Below are 24,437 nucleotides of genomic sequence, written 5' to 3' on the forward strand. Positions count from 1 at the left end.
GCTTCATGTCCTTTTCCAAAAGCAGAAATCCCCTCTCCCAGAGTATCTGCTGCTTTAGGGGGGTGTATGCTACTCCCAAAAATAGTACAGAGCAAGTGGCGTAGTTGAAGATACAGTACCTAAAAAACTGAGATCTGGGGATCCCAAAATGTTGAACCAATTTTTCAAAAAATATCATCACACCACTCTAATAAAGATCACCAAGTGTATTAACCCCCCTCGTGATCCACTCTGACCAACAAAAAAGGGACTTATTAATACGTAGTTTGGGGTTTAGCCATAGGCTCGAGGCAACTTTGAGATAAATATCAGAATCAAATACTCTGGACACTCTTGTCCACACTGAGTGCAGATGTGAAATAACGGGGTGTGATTTAACTTCTCTGGTTAGATTAATGGAAAGGCTTTGCAGTTGCAAAATAGGAGCAAGAACTTCTTGTTAAATGCAGAACCAGGGAGGGGCTCTCTCAGGTGGAAGTGACCAATGAGCCAAATGAACTGACACCAAACACATAATAATAAAACAGAATCTTGGGTAGGCCTAGCCCACCCTTGTCAATCGGCCTATGTAACTTATTGGAATTTAACCTGGGACGCTTACCATTCCAAATAAAAGACTTCGCTATACTCTCAAATTGCTTGAAATAAGAAAGAGGGACATCTATAGGGAGAGATTGTAGCAGGTAATTGAATTTTGAAATACAACTCATTTTAATAACATTAACCTTCCCGATCATAGATAAATGTAAAGAAGACCACCTGTCTACATCACTCGAAAACCTTTTAATTAACGGGTCAAAATTAAATCTAACTAAATCAGACAAATTTTTTGGAAATAAAATGCCCAAATACTTAATGCCCTGTTTGGGCCACTGGAAGGCACCAGGCTGAAAGGCTGTTACTGGACAGTACGCTGTCAGAGCCAAAGCTTCGGATTTAGACCAGTTGACTTTGTATCCTGAGAATTTGGAAAAGGAATTAATAATTCTGTGGAGGCAAGGCATAGATCTAAAAGGGTCAGAGACGAATAATAAAATATCATCTGCATAAAGCAAAAGCTTATGCGCCACACCTCCCGCCACCACCCTTGGAAAATCATTCTCCTTTCTTATCGCAGCTGCTAATGGTTCCAGGGCAAGACAGATCAATAATGGGGAAAGACCAGAGTAAAATAATCTCAAATTAGTCCATTTGTTTGTACTGCCGCTACCGGGTGTCTATAAAGTAGCTTAATCCAACCAGTGAAAGTATTCCTGAACCCATACACTTCCAAAATCTTAAAAAGATAATCCCATTCTACCATATCAAACGCCTTTCCGGCATCAAGTGAGATGGCAGCAACCGGAGACTGAAGGAACCCCTGTCTTAATACATATAGGAATTAGAAAGCCTGTCAGTAGGTGTTTTAACCACCCTGCATTGGCCCTAGGTGTGAATATGTGTGTGTGTGCACAAGTATGAGTGTGCGCAAGTATGAGTGTGAGTATGTGTGGAATCTTTGTAATGGGCTAGCACCCCATTCAACCTTCAATTCTTGCACTGTGCCGTGTTTTCAGAGAATACTCTGGTTCCACTGAGATAGTTATCTTTGCATTTGTTTTGTTTTATTTCTATAGTGAGATGTCTTCATTTACAGCAGAAAAGGTCTCTGATAAATTTTCAAAAATATCTTCATATTTGTCTCTCTTTTTGTTTGCTTTAATTTACTACTAGACTATATTAGGCCACTTCTCATTACCTGAGGAGGGTGTCGGTATAGTCAACACTGGAAAAATTCATTTATATAGTCATAACCACATGCTAGATATTTACAAAATCAGATTTATTTGTGCATGTAACTTACAATATTTCAAACATTTTAACTGCTTATACAAGACATTGTAGTATTGACAACAAACCATATGCATGGCTACAGGTACAAATTGATGATTTAACCTCTGATTATAAAGTCAGACTTGCTGTTCAAATATCACCTGTATGTTTCTAACCAGGACCTGCTTGGAAAAATAGCAGGCTCAGTTAATTCCATAGCCAACACCTACAAGATAAACAGTCAATCACAACTTTCAACATGGTTGTCTAACCAGGTGGCCACTGGTTTCAACACATCACAAATAGCAACAAAAATATCATAAAAGCGGTCAGATCCGAGGCGCAGGTGCTTCTACTGATCAGGCATGCACTGTTCAATCAGATCCGTACCATCGAACGAGACCTAGCCTGCAGATCATGTTCATAAGATTTGTTTACTGCTGCAAGACAAAAAAATTTAGATCTCCGCCTGTGTAAGACACCTAGGCATGTTTTAAATGATCTTATTGAAATTTTAGATCTGCGCAGGTGGCTTGTGTCAGAAAAAATGAAAGACATTAATTATTCTGGATTACTATCCACTGTCATTATGTATACTGATGATGAATGAACCGGATTCTTTGCCACTTTCCCGTTAATCCACCCAGAGCAAGTCTTTCCAAATTCCACTACTATACGCCCTATTGGCGTGGTGGTGAAAGATCAGGTAGTAAAATGGGGTCACCTTACTGGATACATGACCTTAAAGGGTACTGAGACCCTGTTTACCAGTCGCACTCGTTGTCATGAAATGCATAACTATGTTGTTTGTACCTGTAACACATTACAACCCTTTTCTCCCAATGACACTAAACTCATAAATGTTCAGTCATTACATGGCCATTCTGATGCAGGTGTCACATACACAATGGCGTGTCATCAGTGAAATGAATTCCTTCACCTATGGAGGACTGACCTGTCCTGCCAATCACTCCTTTTGCTTCGAGTTAACAGAGGATTTTTCTATGGGTCAGATCAGCATTATAGGAAGAATACCTCCTTGGTGGGATGACATGTTTTACGAGCACAGTGCACAAGCTGTAGTGGACACAATGGACTTGGCACAAAGAATGGTTTTGCAGACAGCAGATCACCTTTCCCAGGAAAAGATAGAGACAAATCTGGCCAAAAGGACTACACAGATTCTCTCCAGTTCATCTACACACTCAGCATTATATGTCTATACATGGTGGGACTGGATATTTCGGGGATGTGCCATTGGCAGTGCCCTCACATTTGCCTTCACACTGTTCCAGAGCTGCTACCTTAGATGCCTCATCAGATCCTTATGGACATCGACTGATACAGCACTGGCTCTCAGCACACTACAACTACCCACCTTGCAAAGACTGAAATGATGATCATCAACAGGAATTAAACACCTCGTACACCGAATATAATGACCTCGCAAGGACTCTTGTGAATAGCCCACGGGGCCAAGGGGGAAAAACTGTAAGGCTGGTGCCAAGATGTTTGAACCTAGAGAGAACTACTCTCTGAGGACAAAGGACGACTTTGAGAACGAACACTCAATCTTTCTCCCACAGAATTAGCATCCACACCTGAGATAGCACATTATGCTGAGTGGAGCCTGGAAGATCCTCACTTCCTCTCTCCCCACACCCTTCTATTTCTCTGTATTGAGATCACCTTAAACACAGCCAAGGTCTAAATGCATTGCATAACATGTATTTATGCGAATAAGATGTCAACAATACATGTTTACTATATTATACAAAAGGTGTCAGTGCAACTGGAAAATATGGTCTCACTCCCTCAACAGCAGTTCAAATAAAAATATTACATGACATTAAAGGCATACCCTCTCAGGGTCCCTCACTCAAATTACCTCCTGTATGTATAAGGTACATCCTTCCACAGACATCAAATTATAATCACAAACAGCACCTTTTGGTGGACCCACAGAGCATCTGGGTATTTAGGGGAGAGCTGGAAAAAGACTCAGGGGATCTGTAGACAGATCTCCCACACGATCACTGTGTGTAGTTTTTGCTCTACCAGGTATGTAAGTGTTGTCTCCACTTATGATGTATTATTATGTTTTGAATTTGATTGGAATGTAATGTTGCATGTAATTCTTTCTTATTATTATCAATAGTAGTGTTGGATTTGGATATTTTCATACCTGGTTAAATAAATTATTAGACTTGATTACATTCTGAATTATTCTGAAATTATTGTGTCTAGTAAATTATGGTAAGTCCTTGTTACAGCAAATCTGCGACCAGGTTAGTACAGGCTAACAATTTGGCATTAAGTTAAGTGTACTTAGAGTGTACAGGCTAAATAGGTAATATCCATTTAGGACAACATAAAGTTGATCGACCAAGTCTAAATAGGATGAAGTCTAAACCTCTGGTTATTGTAATAATCCTCTAGCTAAGGTGTACACAGGAAACTATGGCATGATTATATAAAGCTAATTCTACTCAGATATTATTGGTCTATCTTTGTAGATTTAGTGGTCATGACCTCTGGCAGAGGGAGAGACAAAAATGATACAGAGAGCACATAGACATACACATTAAATACGACTGTGAGGTGTGCATGTTTCCATTATTGGAAGGTGTATCCTGCTGATGGAAGGCCCCCACACCAGCGTGCTATAAAGTTCAGGACGTCTTGACACTCCGGACTGTGCGTGGTCTATAGGATAACATTTGAACAATACTACAGTGAGGATATATTTCTGCGAAATTAAGCTTTGCGCATTAAAATTAACATCTGTACATATTAAATTGAGCTACAGATGAATGTTTATCCATTAATAATGATCTGCTCACCAAAAAAAAAAAAAAAAAACTTATGAGAGAATGTTTCTTGAATTAACAAAATAGAATTTTGTTTTTAGGATTAGGATTTTTATTTTTTTTTTTACCTTTGTGGCCATCAGGAATTTATTCCAGTCGTCCTTGTTAGCTGCCATCCCTGGTCTTTTGAACTCAATTTTATCATGGAGAACAGGGTAACCTGTGGACCGTCAAAAAAAAGCGAGAACGAGAAGTGACCAGAGAGAATTAAATACGTACTTAAGCCTCCGTAACAGCAGCACGCGCGTACAGGGTGAAAACATTTAATAGCAAATGAAATAGAACAGGGTCCTAACAAAAGGAAATCCAGTCGCAGAGAGATTTCACTGAACACTGATGATGTAACAGTTTATTATCCCGTTTTAGAACGTAGCTGTAATTGAATATGGCTTACCAGCCCACATGTGCACTGTGTTGTAGCATTATGTAACCATTAAGCAGATAAATAAAACGTCAATAATCCAGTTTGTATAACAACTATGGAGCCATAAATAAAAGATTAAAAACACAATTTTAACTATTCTACGCTACTCAATAGCCGAGGAGTTAACGAGAGAGAGAGAGAGAGAGAGAGAGAGAGAGAGAGAGAGAGAGAGAGAGGGGACCTCTGATTAAACAGGACCTCACCTGTAATGACGCAGGGTAAGGAGCGGATGCCAGTGTTCACAGCAATCAGTGAAGCCTCATAAGTGCCTCTCTGATCTCTGGGTAGGACCGGTTCTAATCGCTGCTCCATGGAAATGGTCAGAAGCCAGTCCCTGATCTCCTCCCTCTTCTCCACCTGACACACACACACACACACACACACACACACACACACTAGTTCACTACATGGTTGTCTGTATGAAGGCTGTCACTATAATACATCACTCCATGGTTTATTTTGCTTTTCTGTTTAATTTTTTTTGTAGCACAATCTAACATAATATATCACAAATACATACATATACACACACACACACACATATACATTTTATATATATATATATATATATATATATATACATATATACATACATACATACATACATACATACATACATACATACATGCATATATACACACACACACTAAATGTAATGTTGGTGTTCTTTAATGGCTTTTTCAAGGTATTATGTTTTACAGACTCTATGAATAAGAGCGAAAGAAATCCTTACAGTGACATGGAGCTTTGATGGAAGGGAGACCTCAAAGGGAATGTCTGTGTCCTTGAAATCTGTGTGGTCTAAGGCGTCTATTGTGCCCTCATCAATACTCTGAAAACAATCACATAAAGCAGTGCACAAACGGTTTTGGTCGAGTGTAAAATATATCTCACGTTCATTCTTAACTGAGGGGTTGAGAACACACTCAAATACTATCACAGTAGAACATCCTGAGCCTTATAAGAAATTGCAGAACACTGACAGACAAATCAACTGTAACTGTACAAGCAAACAAAATGTTTAGCAGATCTGTGCATCAGTTGATTAAAGCATAAAACTCTAATAACACTGACTTACATCTGCCAAGTCCAGGAAATGGTTGAGGAAAATAAAGGCCATATTCTCTGACCCAACAGCCTGTAGAGAAAGATTCAATATCATGTGAATTTTCTCAAATAATTAGCGAGAATAATTAATTAAAACTGGACACGACATACAGTCCCCTCTGAAAGTACTGGAACAGCAAGACCAAAAAAAATTTTAAGCTATACATTTGGGTTTGAGATCAAAAGATGAATATGAGAGAACAGATCAGAATTTCAGCTTTCATTTCCTCGTATTTACATCTGGATGCGTTAAACAACTTGGCCCCTTCTGTTTGAACCCAGCCATTTTTCCCCAAAGTGATCAAAAATATTGGAACATGTGTCTAACATGTGTTTCTTGCTGCCCAGGTGTGTCCTGTTAGATTGATTATTTAAAGAATTAACAGCTCTGAACGTCTACTCTTTGTGTGAGCCCTTGGTTTCGCCTGTGAAGGCTGCATTTGTTGTTAAAAAGGAAAAACCAACATGAAGACCAGAGAGCTGTCTATGGGAGAAAAGCAAGCTGTTTTAAAGCTGAGAAAAGAGGAAAAATCTATCCTAGCCATTGCACAAGCATTAGGCAATGATTTAGAATTGTACCTGAGTCTCAGATACAGTGAGGCTTCACTGCAGGGCTTGTGGAGGGACTCACCTTTGCTGCCAATCCAGCCTCATAAAAAGCCTTGTCTGCTGGAATAAGCTCTGTGTGCCTAAGCAGTGAAACGGATAACTTGGCTGCCAAAGTACTCTGAATTGGAACAAAGAAACAAACATTAGAAACTAATTTTAGCCAATAAACACAGGGTTATGAGACAGCACTTACTTACAACCCAATATTTCATATCATTTTTAAATAATTAGTGCATTTTATCTTTAACTAAATTATCATCAATGTAAACAATATTTATGAATTTATTTTTATGTTTAGGAATTCTCCTGATGACATTAGTGTCCCCAAACCAAACGTGAGTGAAATTAGATAAACAGTAGGTAATGAGAGGTTAAATTGCGGTTTTTCATATTTGAATAATATATGTGTTTTTTTTGTAGAAAATTATCTTTCATGCACATGTTGTATCATATTCAGCAAAGTCATGTTCACTGGTTATCTTTAAGTAAAATAAAATAATTTTGACCTAAACAGAAATAAGGGTTAATTACAGTAATCTGTAGCATGTAGGATCCTAGCCTCGGTAACGAAATGTACATCAATGAATTTTGTATACTCTGTGCATTGTTCTTTACTACAGAGCAATATTACAAACCAAAACACACACACACACACACACACACACACACACACACACACACAGACACACAGACACACACAGACACACACACACACCAGCTGGTCGATGCCTTTAGCTGCCGAGCGGGTTGCATAATAGTGAGCTACCACAAGCATCTGCTCAAAGATTTCATGGGCTGGAGAGTTGGCTTCTGAAGACTTGGTCAGGTTCTCACACTGGTTGGGGAAAAAGAAGAAGAAGGGAAAAAAATGAAACAGAAACCCTGAAGCAGAGTAATAGTTTCTCATTATTATTAACTAACTAGTAACTCATTTCATCATGAAAAATATTCTGACTTACTAACTCATTATTTCAAGATTTCAAGAAAAGACCAACAATTAAACCAAATCAATTAACATTATGTCCAATTAGTAACTTATTATGATTTAATACTTATTATTTTAACTTAGTAACTCCCTATTTTGACTTGCTTCTCAGTGTTAAGTTATGATCTCTTTAATTCCATCCATGACCTCATTATTTTGACTTAACTTTTATTTCAAGATGCAGAATTTGTATTAAATTATTAGATTAAATCTGTATAATGCAACACATCACTTTTGGACCAAACTGCACATTGTATATCAGTGTCTTTTTTTTTTCCTTTTTTTTTTTTTTTTTTAAGATGAAAGAAGAAGAAGCCTTTATTTGTCACATATACATTACAGCACAGTGAAATTCTTCTCCTCGCATATCCCAGCTATGTCAAAATAATACACCTGAAACAAACTGACGCAGTGGGCTTCTGTACAAAGACGACACCCAGTCAGAGAATAACGCATGACGCAACACCCAACCACCACGGTTAATAAAATATGTCCCGTCACTTCGGCAAATGCTGTCACTCACCAGCAAGTGTAAAACGTCTCTCAGGTTAGCCCACATCCGATAGGCTTTGGCGGCATCCCTGTCCCGGAGGTTCATCAGCTCTAAAAACATGCGCTTGTAGATGTTGAAGTTCTGAAGTTCAGAAATGGAGCACACAGATATTTGAAAAACAATTCGAAATAAATGACCTTCGTGCAGTTTGAAAAGATAACGAGATTCTGATGGAAAGTTTCAGAAAAATGACAATAATAATAATAATAAGAAGAAGAAGAAGAAGAAGAAGAAGAAGACTAGTTGTAATAATACAAGCAATATTGTACATGCAAGGGTGCTGTTATACTAAATGGTGAGTGTAGGAATGGTTCCAGTATAATGAACTATTGCTAGAATTTTATTAATTTTATGTACTGAGCACAGATGAGCAGCGGATAAACACAGTGAAATGGCCCAGTACTGTTATATGAAATATCAGCGCTCTTGGAGCAGCATGCTGTTTGTCCAATCAGGTTAAGCTCAATTAGATTGAGCTTTTTCCAGCCACTAGGTTTTACCTGATATTAGGCACACTAAGATTTTTACATGAGGCATAACTGGTTAATTAGCATTAGTAATGTTCACTGCAGCTTGGCTTTATCATTGCCTGTGCATACCTCCGGGCTGGCTGGCATCCCGTGCTGTACGTACAGGTCAAGCACTTTCTCTGCGTCGCCTTCTTTGATGAGGTGGGTGGCGTATAGGGCACAGTATTTATGCAGGATCTTAAAATTCTGTTTGGCAGAAAAAGTGCAAAAGACTGAGGACGAGATATACAGAACCAGCTTTTGACCAACAACAACCCAGAACACGTAGAGGATCAGTGAATCAGATCAATACGAGATTTAATCAGGGATCATTCAGAGATTGTTAGGAGCATTTGTCTCAGCTTTAATGTACCTGTTTAGATGCGATGTCAATGCACTTCTCCCACTGGCCTCTCTCTGCATACACATCTAATGCAGCTATGACATCTACTCCAAGCAGCTATTAATAGAAAACCTTTGTTCAAACAACATGTATAATCATATTTATTATTAGTATGATGGGGGTGACTGTGTGTGGGGGACGGGACGGGTTGTGAGGGCAATTTGAAGAATACACTGCATAAACTTTTAAGGATTTCTAAGAAAAATATTGTTCAGTATGTACAAGATTTAAAAATTATTTGTGACTGTTGCGACCAAAAATGTTGCGGCTTTTAAAAAAAAAAAAAAAAAAAAAAAAAAAAAAAAAAAAACTTTGCGATGCAACTTAGAGATTTTTTGTGGTTGTTTTTTTTTTTCCCCTCGCAATTGCTTGAAATTGTTTTGCACGCTCTTTTGCAGTGATGTTTGTTGGTAAACGAGACCTCTCTTAGCTGTACTCATGTTCGACATGTGAATTGAAGACGGCTTTGGCTGAATGCGTATTGTGACGCGTCTCGGCCTAAATCTGCGGTTATTTTTTTTAAATTGCAAGCTACTCAGAATATTGCAGCGTTTGCTTGATTTTGCGTTCATTTCTGCCATTGCAAAAAAAAATTTAAAAAATCGCTAAATCCTGGCGGGACTGTCAGTAGGTTAATCAGTCATATTACTCCATGCACCTATTAATAAGTAATTCATTCATGCAGAATCTCTTCTTTTTTGATCTCTATATACTCTCACCGTCCACTTCAATAGGAACACATGTACACCTGCTCATTGATGTAATTATCCAATCGGGCAATCATGCGGGAGCAGCACAATACATAAAGGATGTTTGCTTGTTTATTGCACCGATCTGTGTAAACTCTAGAGACTGTTGTGTGCCACGGTTAAAGTCACAGAGGTCACACTTTTTCTACATTCTGATGTTTGATATGGATGTTAACTGAAGCTCTTGACTTGCATCTGCATGATTTTATGCATTGGGCTGCTGCCACATTATTGGCTGATTAGGGAACTGCATAAATGAGCAAGAGTACAGATGTTGCTAATAATGTGGACCGTGAGTATATATCAAAGATCATACAACATCAAAAACAGAGTTCATCAGGTTGTCTAGATGGTTTTATCCATTCTACAAAAAAAAGACGGTATGCTTCAGACAATAGCAAACTTACCAAGTCCACCTTGCCTTTGTTTTTCAAGTGGTCTTTGTAACACTGGTCAACATATCCTTCCAACCTATTGGCACAGTTAGGCAGAGTCTCAATCCAGAACATTATTAAGAATGCACCCACCAAAACATAATAATAGTCCTATTACCTGGGTCAATTTCTGATTGGACATTTAAAGCAGAATTCATTCCTTCCAGCTACCAGTAGGCACCGCCCCCTCTAGCCATGGCGAAAACGGTTTGAAGCGACTAAAATGTAGTCAACATTTGCAAGCAATCACTGCAAAAACTCTCTCCTCTGGCATCAAGTGTGGCCTGACCTTACTTGCTTGTCTGTGATTTTTTTTATTTTTCTGTGCCACATTGTTGGCCAAAGTGGTGTCGGGGAGATGAACGTGTCTCACCTTGCATCCAACTCTTTGGCTATTCGCTTGGCTTTGTTCCATTCTTCCCCCTCCATGAACGCATCCACAGTTTCCTTAATGAGGTCCATGTTGAGGTATAGTTCAGCTGCCTGCGTGAAAATAAGCCCATTTTGTTTTTTAATTAGATGGGGCCTTGACAATTTTTTATTATTTTTTAAACCTCTAATGGTTTTTATTCTGACACCATAAAGGAATTCCTGCTTCCTGTACCTGTGCTCATTCATGTAATTATCCAACCAGACATGTATCATATATCAGCGGCACAATGCAGATACAGATCAACTGCTTCAGAATTTTTTTTTTTCTTCATTCTGATGTTTGATGTGAACGTTGAAGATTAATTGATTGGATGACGTCATGAATGAGCAGATGTACAGGTGTTCCTTTTAAAATGGCCTGTGAGGGTGTCTTGCTTTTGTAAAGTACATTGACTTATTTATTTATTTATTTTAAATAAGAAAAAATATTCTAAAACTCAGATTCGTCTAGCAGTTTTTCTCTTAAACTGACTGAATACATGAAGTAGCAGTAAAAAAAAAAATATCAATAAACAAACTGTTCTATATTTTGCTTTGTCCAGACTTCTGTGATGCATCATGTACATACCGCAGTGTACTTTTTGTGCTGCACCAAACGTGGCCCAACAGTCTGAACAACACCCACGGCCTTCTCACGGGTTAAAAACTTTATGGCCAGTTCTGCTGCCTAAAAGATATAGTACAAAAAAAAACAACAAAAATAAACCCCCACAAATGTGCATGTTGTGCATAAGCAGCCTTTATACATCATTTATTTGTATAGTAACTGATCGTTAAAACTAATGTTGTTCCAGGTTATATGATTTCATTTTTCTGACTTAAATTTACAGTCATTTGAACTTAAATGTTAAGCACTAACCAGAGTTTATAAAATATATAAGGAATAATGAATGAGGAGCTGAAATGAACGTTTACGATGACAGTGTGCGGAACTACGCAACAGCGTTCTCTTCCCTTACATGACATCTTAATGTGTCCCAGTACTTACATACTCTTTTGCTACACGCTCAAAAGTATGTACATTTTCTTCACAAAAACAGTACATACTTTTAGTGAATAGTATACAGGTGCATCTCAAAAAAATTTCAATACCGTGGAAAAGTTCATTTTTTCCCCGTAATTTAATTCAAAAAGTAGAACGTTCAAATATTCTAGATTCATTACACAAAGTGAAATATTTCAAGCCTTTTCTTTGTTTTAATCTTGATGATTACGGTTTACAGCTCATGGAAATCAAAAATCCAGTATCTCTAAATATTAGAATAAAGAATTTAGAATACAGAAATGACGACCTGAGAAGAGCTCTAATCAGATCTCAAAACACCTGCAAAGGTTTCCTGAGCCTTTAATCTCTCAGTCTGGTTCAGTACACAGCCACAATCACGGGAAAGATGAAAGTAAATGTTATATTTCATTTGGAAATCAAGGTCCCAGAGTCTGGAGGAAGAATCGAGAGCACAGAATCCATGTTGCTTGAAGTCCAGTGCGAAGTTTCGACAGTCAGTGATGATTTGGGGGGCCATGTCATCTGCTGGTGTTGGTCCACTGTGTTTTCTCAAGTTGAGAGTCAAGTCAGCATCTACCAGGAGATTTTAGAGCACTTCATGCTCCCACCTGCTGACAAGCTTTATGAAAATGATGATTTCCTTTTCCAGCAGGATTTGGACACTGCCCACAGTGCCAAAACTACTAGTAACTGGTTTGCTGACCATGGTATTACTGTGCTTGATTGGCCAGCCAACTCTCCTGACCTGAACCCTATAGAGAATCTATGGGAGACACCAGACCCAACAATACAGACGAGCTGAAGGCCGCTATCAAAGCAACCTGGGCTTCCGGAACACCTCAGCAGTGCCACAGGCTGATTGCCTCCATGCCACGCCGCACTGATGCAGTAATTCATGCAAAAGGATTAAAGCCCTGACCAAGTATTGAGTGCGTAAATTAACATACTTTTCAGAAGGTCAACATTTCTGTATTATAAATGCTTTATTCTAATATTTTCAGATACTCTAGTTTTGATTTCCAGGAGCTGTAAGCCATAATCATCAAGATTAAACCAAAAAATTCTTGAAATATTTCACTTTTTGTGTGTTGAATCTAGAATATATGAAAGTTCCACCTTTTGAATTAAATTACAGAAAGAAATGAACTTTTCCACAATATTCTATTTTTTTTTTAGATGCACCTGTATATTGAAGTGGCCTCTAAACTCAAACCGCAACTAGAGGAAGCTTTTGGCTGAATTGTTGAGTGCCTTCTTTTGCACCAGTGTATCATGTGTCTGATAAAAGCTTAAACTACAATGAAAAAGAAGTGGTCCAACGCTACTTCAGTAACGTACAAATGTAGGTGTACGGAGGTATATTACCTTAATCCAACATGTTACGAGAAGGGCCACGTCGGACAAATCCTTCACCTTCAGGTAACAGTCCACTGCCCGAGCATATTCACCGGTCTGCTCCCACTCCCGAGCCTGCTCAATCATACCCTCTACTCCCCTGCACACACACACACACACACACACACAAAATGGAAGTCTACTTGGCCTGAATCTGAAGCTTTTTTAAAAAAAGATTATATGCAGGGCAGGGGCTCTACAATCTTCAATGGTTTTCTGGTACAAGACATCCAAACTTCTTCCCTCTTTTGTCCTCCCATACTTTCTCACAAGTCGTTTAAACTGGACGAATGCTTTACTGCATGCCTGCTCATGATGTATTTAGCTTGAGAAATAAAAGCTGCTCTGCTTTAATAAAGAATCAATGCCAGTCAGTGTGACGGGGAAATAAAAGCGAGGTTCTGAGTGAGGGTGCAAAATCCTTGAACGGCCCTGGTTTTAAGTTCTGAGAGCTCAGAACTGTCCAAATCCCAACTGCAACTGTATGTCTAAAAGTGAGCTTTGAAACATTGTTTGAAAATGTCAAACAAATCAGACATATAATTGAAAATATATTTTGAATTTTTTTTACCGACTGCCACTTTTCGCGATCTCTTTTTCATACTCCTCTTGGAGAATGCTCAGCTTATTGGGTATGTACTCCTTACAGATGCGCATAGCGTCGCTCCACATCTCGGCATCCTGGAGCATAAACAAAACAAAAAAACTCCACAATTACATTTAAACTAGTATCAGTGTGGTAAATTTAATTTTTATAAGGAATACAGCAAGATCTTCAACAGCTCCCCACCAACCCAAGGTTTTTGAGATTCCCACGCTTTTGGAAAATGTACTTGGTCTCCTTTTTATTGGCAACAGCATTAAAATCATTTACATAACATACCTAGAAATGCTCTTTACTCTTACCAACAAACCACAGAAGAAATTCTTTTAAAACATGATAGAAAGGGGAAGCATCTACAGTCAACTCCAGAATTATTGGCATACTTCATAATAACAAGCAGAACTTAATATATAAACTGAATTAGTAATAATTGTAAGTAGGAATATATATTGAAAATCAGTAGATATTTAATAGATTTGTTGTCCCATTACGGGCAAACCATTTGGAGTATTCAAAATTATTTTGATAACTTTTGTGAGGCTTACTCTGAAGATGGCATGGCAAATTTAGTGATGATTAGATAAAAGTTGTAGGAGGAGTAGTATAAAAAATAAAAACAGCTTTTAAAGGCGGAAAATCTAATTTGTGGAAGTCAGAGGGTGCGTTGAACTCGTCTCGACCCGGGGAACCCAGGACACACGGTTCAAAAGTTATGAACATAAACGTACTTCCAAATTATATTTCTAGGGCTGGGACTAAAATCTACAATGAGGAAGAAGAAAAAAATTGTCTTAAAAGTAATGAGTCTTGAAATAACGGACGTCTTGTCTTCGGTCACTTTGTTTATTTGTTTGTTTGTTTGCTGTCCAAACCTGTTATGAAAAGTAAAATATTTACTTTGTAGTACTTGATGGCGAGCTCAGGCCTCTGGGCACGGAGAAGAAATGCTTCTGCTTTCTGGAAGTCTTTTTGCTCAAGGCAGAACTTGGCCTGGTCCACCAGCACATCAGCCACACTGTCTGGGTCATGAGCCTCAGCAACACGTTGGGCTCCAGTCCAATCTTGTATATGTAGGTACCTGCATACACCGCATTTGTTACAAGCTAATCAAGTGGGGTTTTTTGGTTTTTTTTAGTCAAATAGGACTCAAGAGAAAATGTACACAACTGCAAATAGGTGACAAATTCAAGGAAAAAACTAACATACGAAGGTTATTTAAAATGCAACCTGATGTGATGGCAAAATGCACTTTTCAGTATTTCTGAAACTGAACATTCAGTTGCAGTAATCCTGCAATTTAAATTAAAAGCACATTAACCTGTTTTGTTTTTTTACCTTGGATGCACTTAAATCTATAGTATGAGACCTTTAAAACAAAATTAGGCACGTTTCAAAACCATAATTCAATTCAATTCAATTCAATTTTATTTGTATAGCGCTTTTTACAATAGACATTGTCTCAAAGCAGCTTTACAGAAATATCAGCACGGTATACAGATATTAAAGGTGTGAATTTATCCCAACTGAGCAAGCCACTGAGTGGCGATGGTGGCAAGGAAAAACTCCCTAAGATGTTTTAAGAGGAAGAAACCTTGAGAGGAACCCGACTCAGAAGGGAACCCATCCTCATCTGGGTAACAACAGATATTGTGAAAAAGTTCATAATAAGTGCGCTTTAAAAAAAGACTTGTGTCACAGCATGGGTGGAGGTCATTAATATAACTAATGTCATTTAAACACTCACTGGTTGTAATTGAAAGATGGTTGTGAACAAAATAAGCTATCTACTTCATATAAAAGTGCGTGATTAAACTGTTCTATTTGCTTATGATCGACTGCAGCTTTCATGGCATTTGGAAAATTGGAAATGTTACAGTTAAAGTCCTGTTTAAGAAGATAGTTGTGAGAAAAATTGGTCTTGGATTGATTTTCTGCTTGGTAAGTTAGGCTTCTTTTTTTTACTAGACTAACTGCTTGCCTATAGTATTGCTGACTTGGAGGTCCACAGTTGTCTCAGGTGTGTAGTCAAGAGTGGATTTGGGCTCCACTAGGGTGTGAATTATCCTACTCTGATATATTTAGTCCTTCGTCTGTAGCAGTTAGAGGTCCACCAGCTAGTTATTTAGTCAGTGTATGCCAAACTTTCAATCCTAACCCCACTCAAGCTTGCTTCACTTCAGACTGGAGCGAGTGGATTTCTGCCTGGCTAAGTATCACGTCACTTCTTCTTGAGCTGTATACAATCAGTTTCTTACCCAGAACAACTTTCAAGATCCTAACCAGTCTGTCATCAAAGAAGAAATAATGCCAGACATACAGTATATAAGCCAGACAATCAGCAGTCCTCATCCTTGTCATCCTCCTTGACCACTAAGCAACCGTTGACATGGTCAGTCTCAAGACTTTCCTTTTAATCTTTGAGACTACAAAGCCTTTCGGTAAGTCCTGACGTACGTGCCAAGCCAGATCTCCATGACAAAAGCAGCCCAAATGACAAGCAGTAGGGCCGGGCGTTATATCGAGATAATATTGATGTTGTGATAAATGACTACGCGATACACGTTTCCGAGATCATCGTTGGTATGGTGATGTATTTTTTAAGGTTTTAATAATTACAAATTTAATAGGCCTGAATGGATGACATTGATTTCACAGGTTGTTTTTTTTTTACTTACTCTTCGTAAGCATTAAAGAAAAGTATCATCAAACTCGAACTGGTTTTTTGTTTATTTTACTAATGTTTTGCAGAGTGTTTGTTAGCTAAATTATATATTGTGATGCGCATCGTATATCGTAGAAATGTCAAAAGTATCGTGATATGATATTTTTGTCACATCACCCAGCCCCAACAAGCAGTACTAAAACACATCATTTCTCCAAGTCATTTTTTTTTTCACTAAGGTCCTAAACTGGTCTTGTATTATTACACATTTTGTCAAACAAAAATAATGAATAAAGAATGAATAATAAAAAAAAAAAATCATGCTGGAAGTTCAAAAGTAGCCCAGTTCTACAGGAAAACCTGACTATATGTGCTTTAAAGCTCAGGGAATGTGGCGCTACTTTACATCTGAAGAAGCAGCCTTTATTGGTCACATATAAATTACAGCGCAATGAAATTCTTTTCTTCGCATATCCCAGCTTGTTAGGAAGTTGGAGCAGAGAGAGTTAAGGGCCTTGCTCAAGGGACCAACGGTGGCAGTTTGGCTGTGCTGGACTGGGCTTGATCCCCTGACCTTCTGATCAGTAACCCAGAGTCTTAACCTTTGAGCCACCAATTCATTTTTTCATCCTTTTTTTTATATATATATATTTTAATTAAAGAAAATTTCAGACTAAACCTACTGTTTGCAACACAGATAATTTACTAACCTCTGTCAATATAGATTATATTAAAAGAAGTTTGCATATCAGAAGTTGCTATTGGATCTTCATTAGCTCTGACTGATAATAGATTAATGTCTACTTTCATCTCGAGGCAAAAATATCAAACTTATCCTTAGCCCTTTCCTCGAAGACCTAGTCAGGTTTTCATTCTGAAGTGTCAAACTTTAAGAAAAAGGACTGGGTTCATGAAAAATGTCACTTTTATATAAAAACACATAGTGGTTTCCTTTAAGTGTTGAAAATCAGATAGCGGGGAAAGGTCACTTACATCAGCACAGCCTCTTTTGGCCTTCCTGCTTTGATGAACTCTGTCTCAGCTTCGCTAAATTTACCCTTGAAAAGGAAACATTTTTATTACTCTAGGTGTTATAACAATATGAATAAAACGTAACCACCGGGAGAAATGCAGAAACATACAACAGTACCTCATCTTCCAGAAACATGGCAGTCTTCAGATGGATTTCTGGGATCTTCTGTTTCATGGATAGTCGAGCCAGCTCAAAGGCGAAGTCAAATGAACTGGGAGGCGAGATTTATGGGTTGTGAACTGAATGTGCATCAACGTGCATGTTAGAAGCAAATGCCCTTTCTGAACCTTTTGGGGTTTTACAAATGTATGGTTGGAAAGAATTTTAAAAAAAAGGTACTAGATGCATGTACCTAATACACAAATATACACAATAAAAAGCTATCCTGTGTATCCTGTGTTCTGTAGGACAAATAATGCTGTCAAAGTGAACTTCTGCCTCCATAACCATGTGGTAGAGCACCTATTATATAAACAAAGTTATACGTGCAATATACAGGCACTTGTCACAACTGTTTAAGGATAAAACTGCATATATCCTCGGAATGTTAACGTACAAAGTGTTTTAAAAGTGCTAAATGCTAAAATGAGAATGATCACGTTGCACAATAGTAATCAACGGTCATAGAACATTACTAGCAACGACAGCATTCTCGTGTCAATAAGACGATCGATACTTGCTAAGCCTTTGTAGACTAGAATGAGGACGTGGTATAGAGCCCGGTACAGTTCCTTACCGGTTTTCAGCTGCAAAATCGATGGCATCCTCCAACAGGCCGAACTTGTTAAGAAGCTTAACAGCTGTCTCTCCTCCCAGATTCTTGGCCCACAGGTAGACCACCTGCTTGTGCGTGCTGACTGTCCCATGGCTCTTTGACACCTGCCATCCACACATTAATATTAAACAATACGCAGATTAAAATAATGAAAATCGCTGTTAATCACGTTGTAGGCAATATCATACACATGTACATCTATACGGCGCGATGATACACAGGCAGCTCTGTGTATAATGTAAGGGAGAGCAGGAACTAACTTATTTCATGGACGTTCCACAACAATGAATGTAACTATAAACCATTAAAAAAAAAATTGAAAGCACAAGGTGTAGTTTATGAATAAATCAAAAACTGTGATCGTTGGCAAATCTCTGTGGTATAAGAGGAATAAAACAATTCAGAATGAGCTGTTACAGGAAAATAATCCACTTCATATCCCCCCCACCCCATCGTGGATTATTTTCCAACAAGAACACACCTTGTGAAAATCACCACCATTAACATTTTACCAGACTTAACCCATTTTTATTTTTGCTACTTAAATCCAGACTTTTATTTTTTTTGGTAGCACGTACACTAACTGAAAGTAACTCTAACTGATCACGTGCTCCTTGTGTGTACGTTTTTACACACACACACACACACACACACACACACACACACACACACACACTACCAAAACTGCTCGTTACACATGCCTAATGTATAGTTTTAAGCCTGCCAACCTGTAATATATTTCATGCAGTTACTCTGTACGGGAATCTTTATTCCATCTTATTTGTGGTGTATATTGTGAGTTTAAGTTACTTGTGAGCGGTTAATTCACGTGCACTTGCCAAATTTCGTAGTTTCGATCCATCTATCTATCTACCCATCACTGATCATACAAATGGATCCTTCACAGTTTTCATGTGTCTCCCATATCACTATATCAAGGGGTTTAAATAAAAAAGTTTATCACAGATATTTAGAACGCTAGTATCTGATTATGAAACAAATTGATTAGGTTTACGTCCATATCGCTGTGGCACACAGCCATCCAACAAACCTGATCAAAGCAACACAAGAACTAAATACAATTTTGTTTTAGAACAATGTTTCCATATGCCACAGGTAATTAAGGCTGGGTAGACTGTAAATGTCCTCTCTGCAGTCTTCTCCTTCGTCAGTCCCTGATCAAAGTCAAATTTAATGCATTGACTCATGATGCAGCTGCAGCCTTGTTACCTACATTTACATTTATTCACTTAGCAGACGCTTTTATCCAAACCGACTTACAAATGAGGAAATACAGGCAAAGCGATATATATAGCGGAGCACAATACAAGTAGTGCTACCATACAAGATTTATAATTGAGTTCTAGAGGAGCAAAGTGTGCAGAGTAGAGGTGTAAGTGCCAGAGTAAGTTGGGGTTTTTTTTTAGGATAATGTGGGGTTGGCGTTTTAGGGTTTAGTTAGGTGTTTAGTATAGTGACAGATTCTGCAGTCCGGATTGAGGTTGGAAGTTCATTCCACCAGCGAGGGACAGTTAGTGTGAAGGTTCTGGAAATGGACCTTGAGCCACGCTGAGTAGGTACTACTAAGCGTCGGTCATTAATCGATCGCCATTACCTCAAGATTACAACAAAAAAAATCATGATCCCAAGAAAAGAAAAGAAAAAAAGACTAGTTTCATCTCAAGACAAAAAAAAGAGCTGATCTTGAGAAAACAAAACACTAACAGAACAGGGGGAAAAAATACTGCATGGACTTCCCTACAGTCCTGATGCACACTTAATTAGTGTGCTCACTCAATTAGCCTACATTGACTCACAGGAAATGTATGTAAACACAAGTGCTCCTTTAAAAATCCAAAAAAGAATGCATACCCTATAAGCTTCCTCCCACATCTCATTTGTCCCATACATGTTGATTGCTGTTTTCCAATCCTGGCCTTGAATGTAGTGATACTCAGCCTCCTGGAATCTTCCCTCAATTTCCAACTCCTGAAAAGGCAGAAGCATGTTTAGAAGTAAGCTATTTTGGACCGGTTTAATAAAGACAAGCCTTAAACAAGAGTCAAGAATAAAATTTACAAAAATTTGCCAAATTATTCTTTGATAAGCTATCTTACTTTGGCTAAGTGAATATGAGTCTCCTTCAGCAGCTCTTTGTGGTGTTTGGCGACGAGACGAATCATGTCGTCATAGAGCTTTTTCTTCTTGTACATGGTGATTGCCATATCAGGCTCACCAACAGTGGAAAACAGTCTGAAAAATGAAATGAACAATATGGACAAGACAAACAATGAGTTTTGCAACACAGGCAGGAAGTGTTGAAGGACATATTCTATAATGACTGATCTGAAAAATCGCAAGCTCGTCTGAATATCGCAGAGTTTGCTTGATTTTGAGTTAATTTCTGCGATCGTAAAATCGCAAAATCCTGGATGGACTTTCGGTTGGATGGTGAACTTTTTTGTAAATGATACTGCAGTAATATGCAGCAAACAGTAATAATTTTATTATTGATATAAGCATATAAGAGATGAACATCACATTTCGATGTAATTCTTTTAAAAAACGGTTGTCTAACGTTCATGCCGCTCAACATTGTGCGGGAGAACGCTGTTAATCTTTTTGCCTTAAAACCTTCACTCGTGCTGCTATACTAAATATCAGCACTCTTCGAACGTTGCTTGTCCAAACAAATTATATTACACAACTAGTTCCAGTCCACTACAGTTAACTAATGTTAACTATATATTTCTCTGATGATAGCTAAGTTGAACATATACTGATCGATTAATGATGGTACAGATGGATTCGTGATACCATCTCCAGGTACTATTGGGTTTTGTCCTTGTAATTGGTAAATGGTCTGCATTTTTATAGCGCTTTTATCCAAAGCGCTTTACACTGTGTCTCATTCACCCATTCACACCCACTCACACACCAATGGTAGCAGAGCTGACATGCAAGGCGCTAACTTGCCATCTGGAGCAACTTGGGGTTCAGTGTCTTGCCCAAGGACACTTCGGTATGTTGAGTCACGTGGGCCGGGAATCGAACCAAGAACCCTACGATTAGTGGACAACCCGCTCTACCACCTGAGCCACAGCCACCATTTGTGATCACTCGGCTGTGAGGACTGAGTGTAAATGGGCATCGTAGCTCATCTGCATTATATCGTACAGTATCTCATATGCATTTCCATGTACCTTTCAGCTTCTTTGTACTTCCCCTCCTTCTCTAGCTCAAGAGCCCGACTGATGTAGAGAGCAGACACTTCATTTTGGGTCATGCACTTCACCGCAAGCTAGATTTAAATATTGGAGGTTTAGAAAGAAAACAAGCCTTACGTTTCATACACAACAATGCACTTATATATTCATATGATATTAAGTGTTCAGAACTTGTTTCAGCTCAGGATCTTGCCTTGTGGGCTTGCTCCCATCTCCCTACTTCGGCATACATGTCAATGGCATCTTTGGTATGGCCTCCTTTCACAAACAGCCGTTCTGCTACCTGCAAACACAATGGAACAGCTGTTGCAACATGCTAGGCTTTTAAAGATACAACAGACCGAGTTGAAAGGGCTCAGATCAACAAGACTAATTATATATATATAATTATATATTATACATATATATTAAAAAGTAAATACACTCCCCTTCAGTTCTAAGTTTTTATTTATCAGGGCCTGAATAACAATTATGTGGTCCGGATGGATGGATGGATGGATGGATGGATATGGATGGATGGATGGATGGATGGATGGATGGATGAATCACACCAGATTTCATTATGTGGGCATTTTTCCCCAAAAAGTAAACCAACATTCAGAAACCATGTGGGGAAAGAACAAGTACACCCTATAATTCAGTAAAATGTAGAACCACTTTCTGCAACAATAACTTGAAGTACATGTTTTCTGTAGGAGTTTATTGTTTATACACAGCTCTCTTAAGATCCCTGGACATGGACTTGGCCATTTTGCTGGGACGTCCACTCCTGGGAAGTCTTGGCAACTGTCTTGAAGGCTCTACATTTGTAAACAATCCTTCTCACTGTAGAATGGTGAATTTCAGATTGTTCAGAGATGGCCTTATAACCCTTCTCAGATTGATGAGCAGCAACAATTGCTTCTCTGAGGACATGGCTGATGTCCGTTCTTCTTGGCATGATGTAGACACACACCAGAGTGCTCCAGAACACCAAACGTTATAGAAACAGCCACACTTCTTGATGATTAACTAATCTCATGTACTTCATTAATAATACGTGGCTCTTAATGATGGTGGAATTAGGAATTAGGAAGGGTGTATTTATTTTTCCTCACCTGGTTCCTGAATGTTGGTTTACCTTTTGGGGAAAGATACCATATATTGGAATGTTGTGTTTTGTTGTTGTTCTCAGTTTAGTATGAATATTGATGGAGGTTATGTTAGGGGATGCTAACTACCATACTGAAAAGAATGCAGTCATGGCAAGGCCTATGCCTGGAACTTCATCTTCATCACTCCATCAGCCCTTTCCTACCTCATATTCCTGTAAAGACGCGTAGTGCTGGGCGATCTTTAAGAAGTATTTGGCTGAGGAATCGTCCTCCTGTAACTCCACAATGTGCAGGGCTTTCTTCCACTGACGTGCACCAATTGCTGCTTCGACTGCTTTGGTACTGCACCTTCATCAGGAAAATATAAAGAGTAGATGTGTGTGGGGTTTAAATGGTTTACATCTATAAAAAAAATCAGTCATCCAAAGTAATGTGTGTAGTAGTAGTAGTAAGAAAAGAGATATGTAGTACAACCCCAATTCAAAAAAAGCCTTTTGTTGCCCCGTCCCATCTTTTTTGAGATGATTTGCGGCCATCAAATTTTTTTTGGAATTGGGGTTGTATTTTACTGTGACTTGAACCAATTTAAGGTGCTTATAAAAAAAATCATTTTTATTATTATGTAGCTTCTGTAGTAAATTTTCTTGTACAGAAGCAACTACAACAATAAATATTCAGTAGAGATGCACCGATACTAAATTTCTCAGCTGATACGATAACCGATTATTCAGAGTGATCTCGATTAACACATGAACTAAATTCTGAAGATTAAAGTAAGATTTTTTAACGTATTGAATGTTATTAATTCATATTAACATTGACAGAATTCTAAAAAACCTCCTGTTAGTCTCACATTCACTCACCACAAACAAAAGCCTTTCTACTTCATCATGGACATCAAACTGATAATATATAATATAAACTTTTTATATATTAACATTAACTGGATATGAAATACACTACTCTACAAATATATTTTTATGTGCAATATATACACTTTTTTGTCAACTCATCTTCATTTACATCTTTCAACAGTGCACTGGTGCTTTAATTCAGTGCGAGCAGATCGGCAAAAATAAATAAATAAATAAATAAATAAATAAATAAATAGACTCGACTCCGAAACTCCCGCTTCACTGCTGCTCACTTCCGGTGTAAAAATTTAGCAGAGCAGAGCTTACAGAGTTTACAAACTGCAGTTTTGTCATCATTCCACACAAGAGACATCATCTTTACACACAGCATGAAATCGATGTGTTTTCCCGCCCTCTTGTGATGGACAGGATATAACCGGCATTGATCATCGGATGTTTTTAAACTATCTGCCGATGGCCCATAACAATGAATAGCCTTTATCAGCCGATATATTGGTGCATCTCTGATATTCAGTTGAGAAATCTCTGAATTTTTTTAATGAATGAATGTTGCACTTTTTCACCCTTACCCGGCTTCAATGTAATGATTAACTGCAGCATCCATTCGTTTCTGCTGGATTAGATAGTCGCCCCAGGCCTCCTCTAACTTCACTACTTCAGAAGGAAAGGCCACACGTGCAAGCTCCACAGCTGCATCAGAGGACAATACACGTATTGTGTGAATATCTTTTGCTCATATTTTATTTGTAATGTATCCGTCGCATATGTAAAACATATGCTCACCTTTTTTGAAAGCGTTGCCTTTGCAGTAACTATCTAGGGCTCGCTGGTTATTATTTGTCCTCTTAAATAGGTCACCTGCCTGCCAAGAAAAAAAAA

The 24,437-nt window shown here is 38.3% G+C and overlaps 1 protein-coding gene and 1 pseudogene across 2 annotated transcripts in view; one reads left to right on the plus strand and one right to left on the minus strand.

The window, feature by feature from the left end:
* Positions 1-1,457: 1,457 nt before the first annotated feature.
* On the plus strand, positions 1,458-4,414 carry LOC108275214 (uncharacterized; annotated as a pseudogene).
* Positions 1,802-24,437, minus strand: part of ift172 (intraflagellar transport 172) — a 44,534-nt gene continuing 21,898 nt past the window's right edge. For both annotated transcript variants that reach the window (XM_017457872.3, XM_053687700.1), the window contains 26 exons: positions 24,342-24,420; positions 24,128-24,248; positions 22,887-23,031; positions 21,783-21,872; positions 21,566-21,663; positions 20,480-20,615; positions 20,235-20,351; positions 18,324-18,466; positions 17,705-17,798; positions 17,548-17,612; positions 14,790-14,970; positions 13,860-13,969; positions 13,259-13,388; positions 11,456-11,554; positions 10,829-10,938; positions 10,429-10,492; positions 9,243-9,329; positions 8,960-9,076; positions 8,331-8,441; positions 7,538-7,657; positions 6,845-6,940; positions 6,185-6,244; positions 5,840-5,938; positions 5,310-5,463; positions 4,751-4,842; positions 1,802-4,518 (listed from right to left, as the gene is read on the minus strand). In XM_017457872.3, coding sequence (XP_017313361.1) covers positions 4,429-4,518; positions 4,751-4,842; positions 5,310-5,463; positions 5,840-5,938; positions 6,185-6,244; positions 6,845-6,940; positions 7,538-7,657; positions 8,331-8,441; positions 8,960-9,076; positions 9,243-9,329; positions 10,429-10,492; positions 10,829-10,938; positions 11,456-11,554; positions 13,259-13,388; positions 13,860-13,969; positions 14,790-14,970; positions 17,548-17,612; positions 17,705-17,798; positions 18,324-18,466; positions 20,235-20,351; positions 20,480-20,615; positions 21,566-21,663; positions 21,783-21,872; positions 22,887-23,031; positions 24,128-24,248; positions 24,342-24,420 — 2,808 coding nt within the window. In that variant the 3' untranslated portion in view covers positions 1,802-4,428. The remainder of the gene's footprint in view (positions 4,519-4,750; positions 4,843-5,309; positions 5,464-5,839; positions 5,939-6,184; positions 6,245-6,844; positions 6,941-7,537; positions 7,658-8,330; positions 8,442-8,959; positions 9,077-9,242; positions 9,330-10,428; positions 10,493-10,828; positions 10,939-11,455; positions 11,555-13,258; positions 13,389-13,859; positions 13,970-14,789; positions 14,971-17,547; positions 17,613-17,704; positions 17,799-18,323; positions 18,467-20,234; positions 20,352-20,479; positions 20,616-21,565; positions 21,664-21,782; positions 21,873-22,886; positions 23,032-24,127; positions 24,249-24,341; positions 24,421-24,437) is intronic.

This window comes from Ictalurus punctatus, chromosome 2 (genome assembly GCF_001660625.3).
Source record: "Ictalurus punctatus breed USDA103 chromosome 2, Coco_2.0, whole genome shotgun sequence".
NCBI lineage: Eukaryota > Metazoa > Chordata > Actinopteri > Siluriformes > Ictaluridae > Ictalurus > Ictalurus punctatus.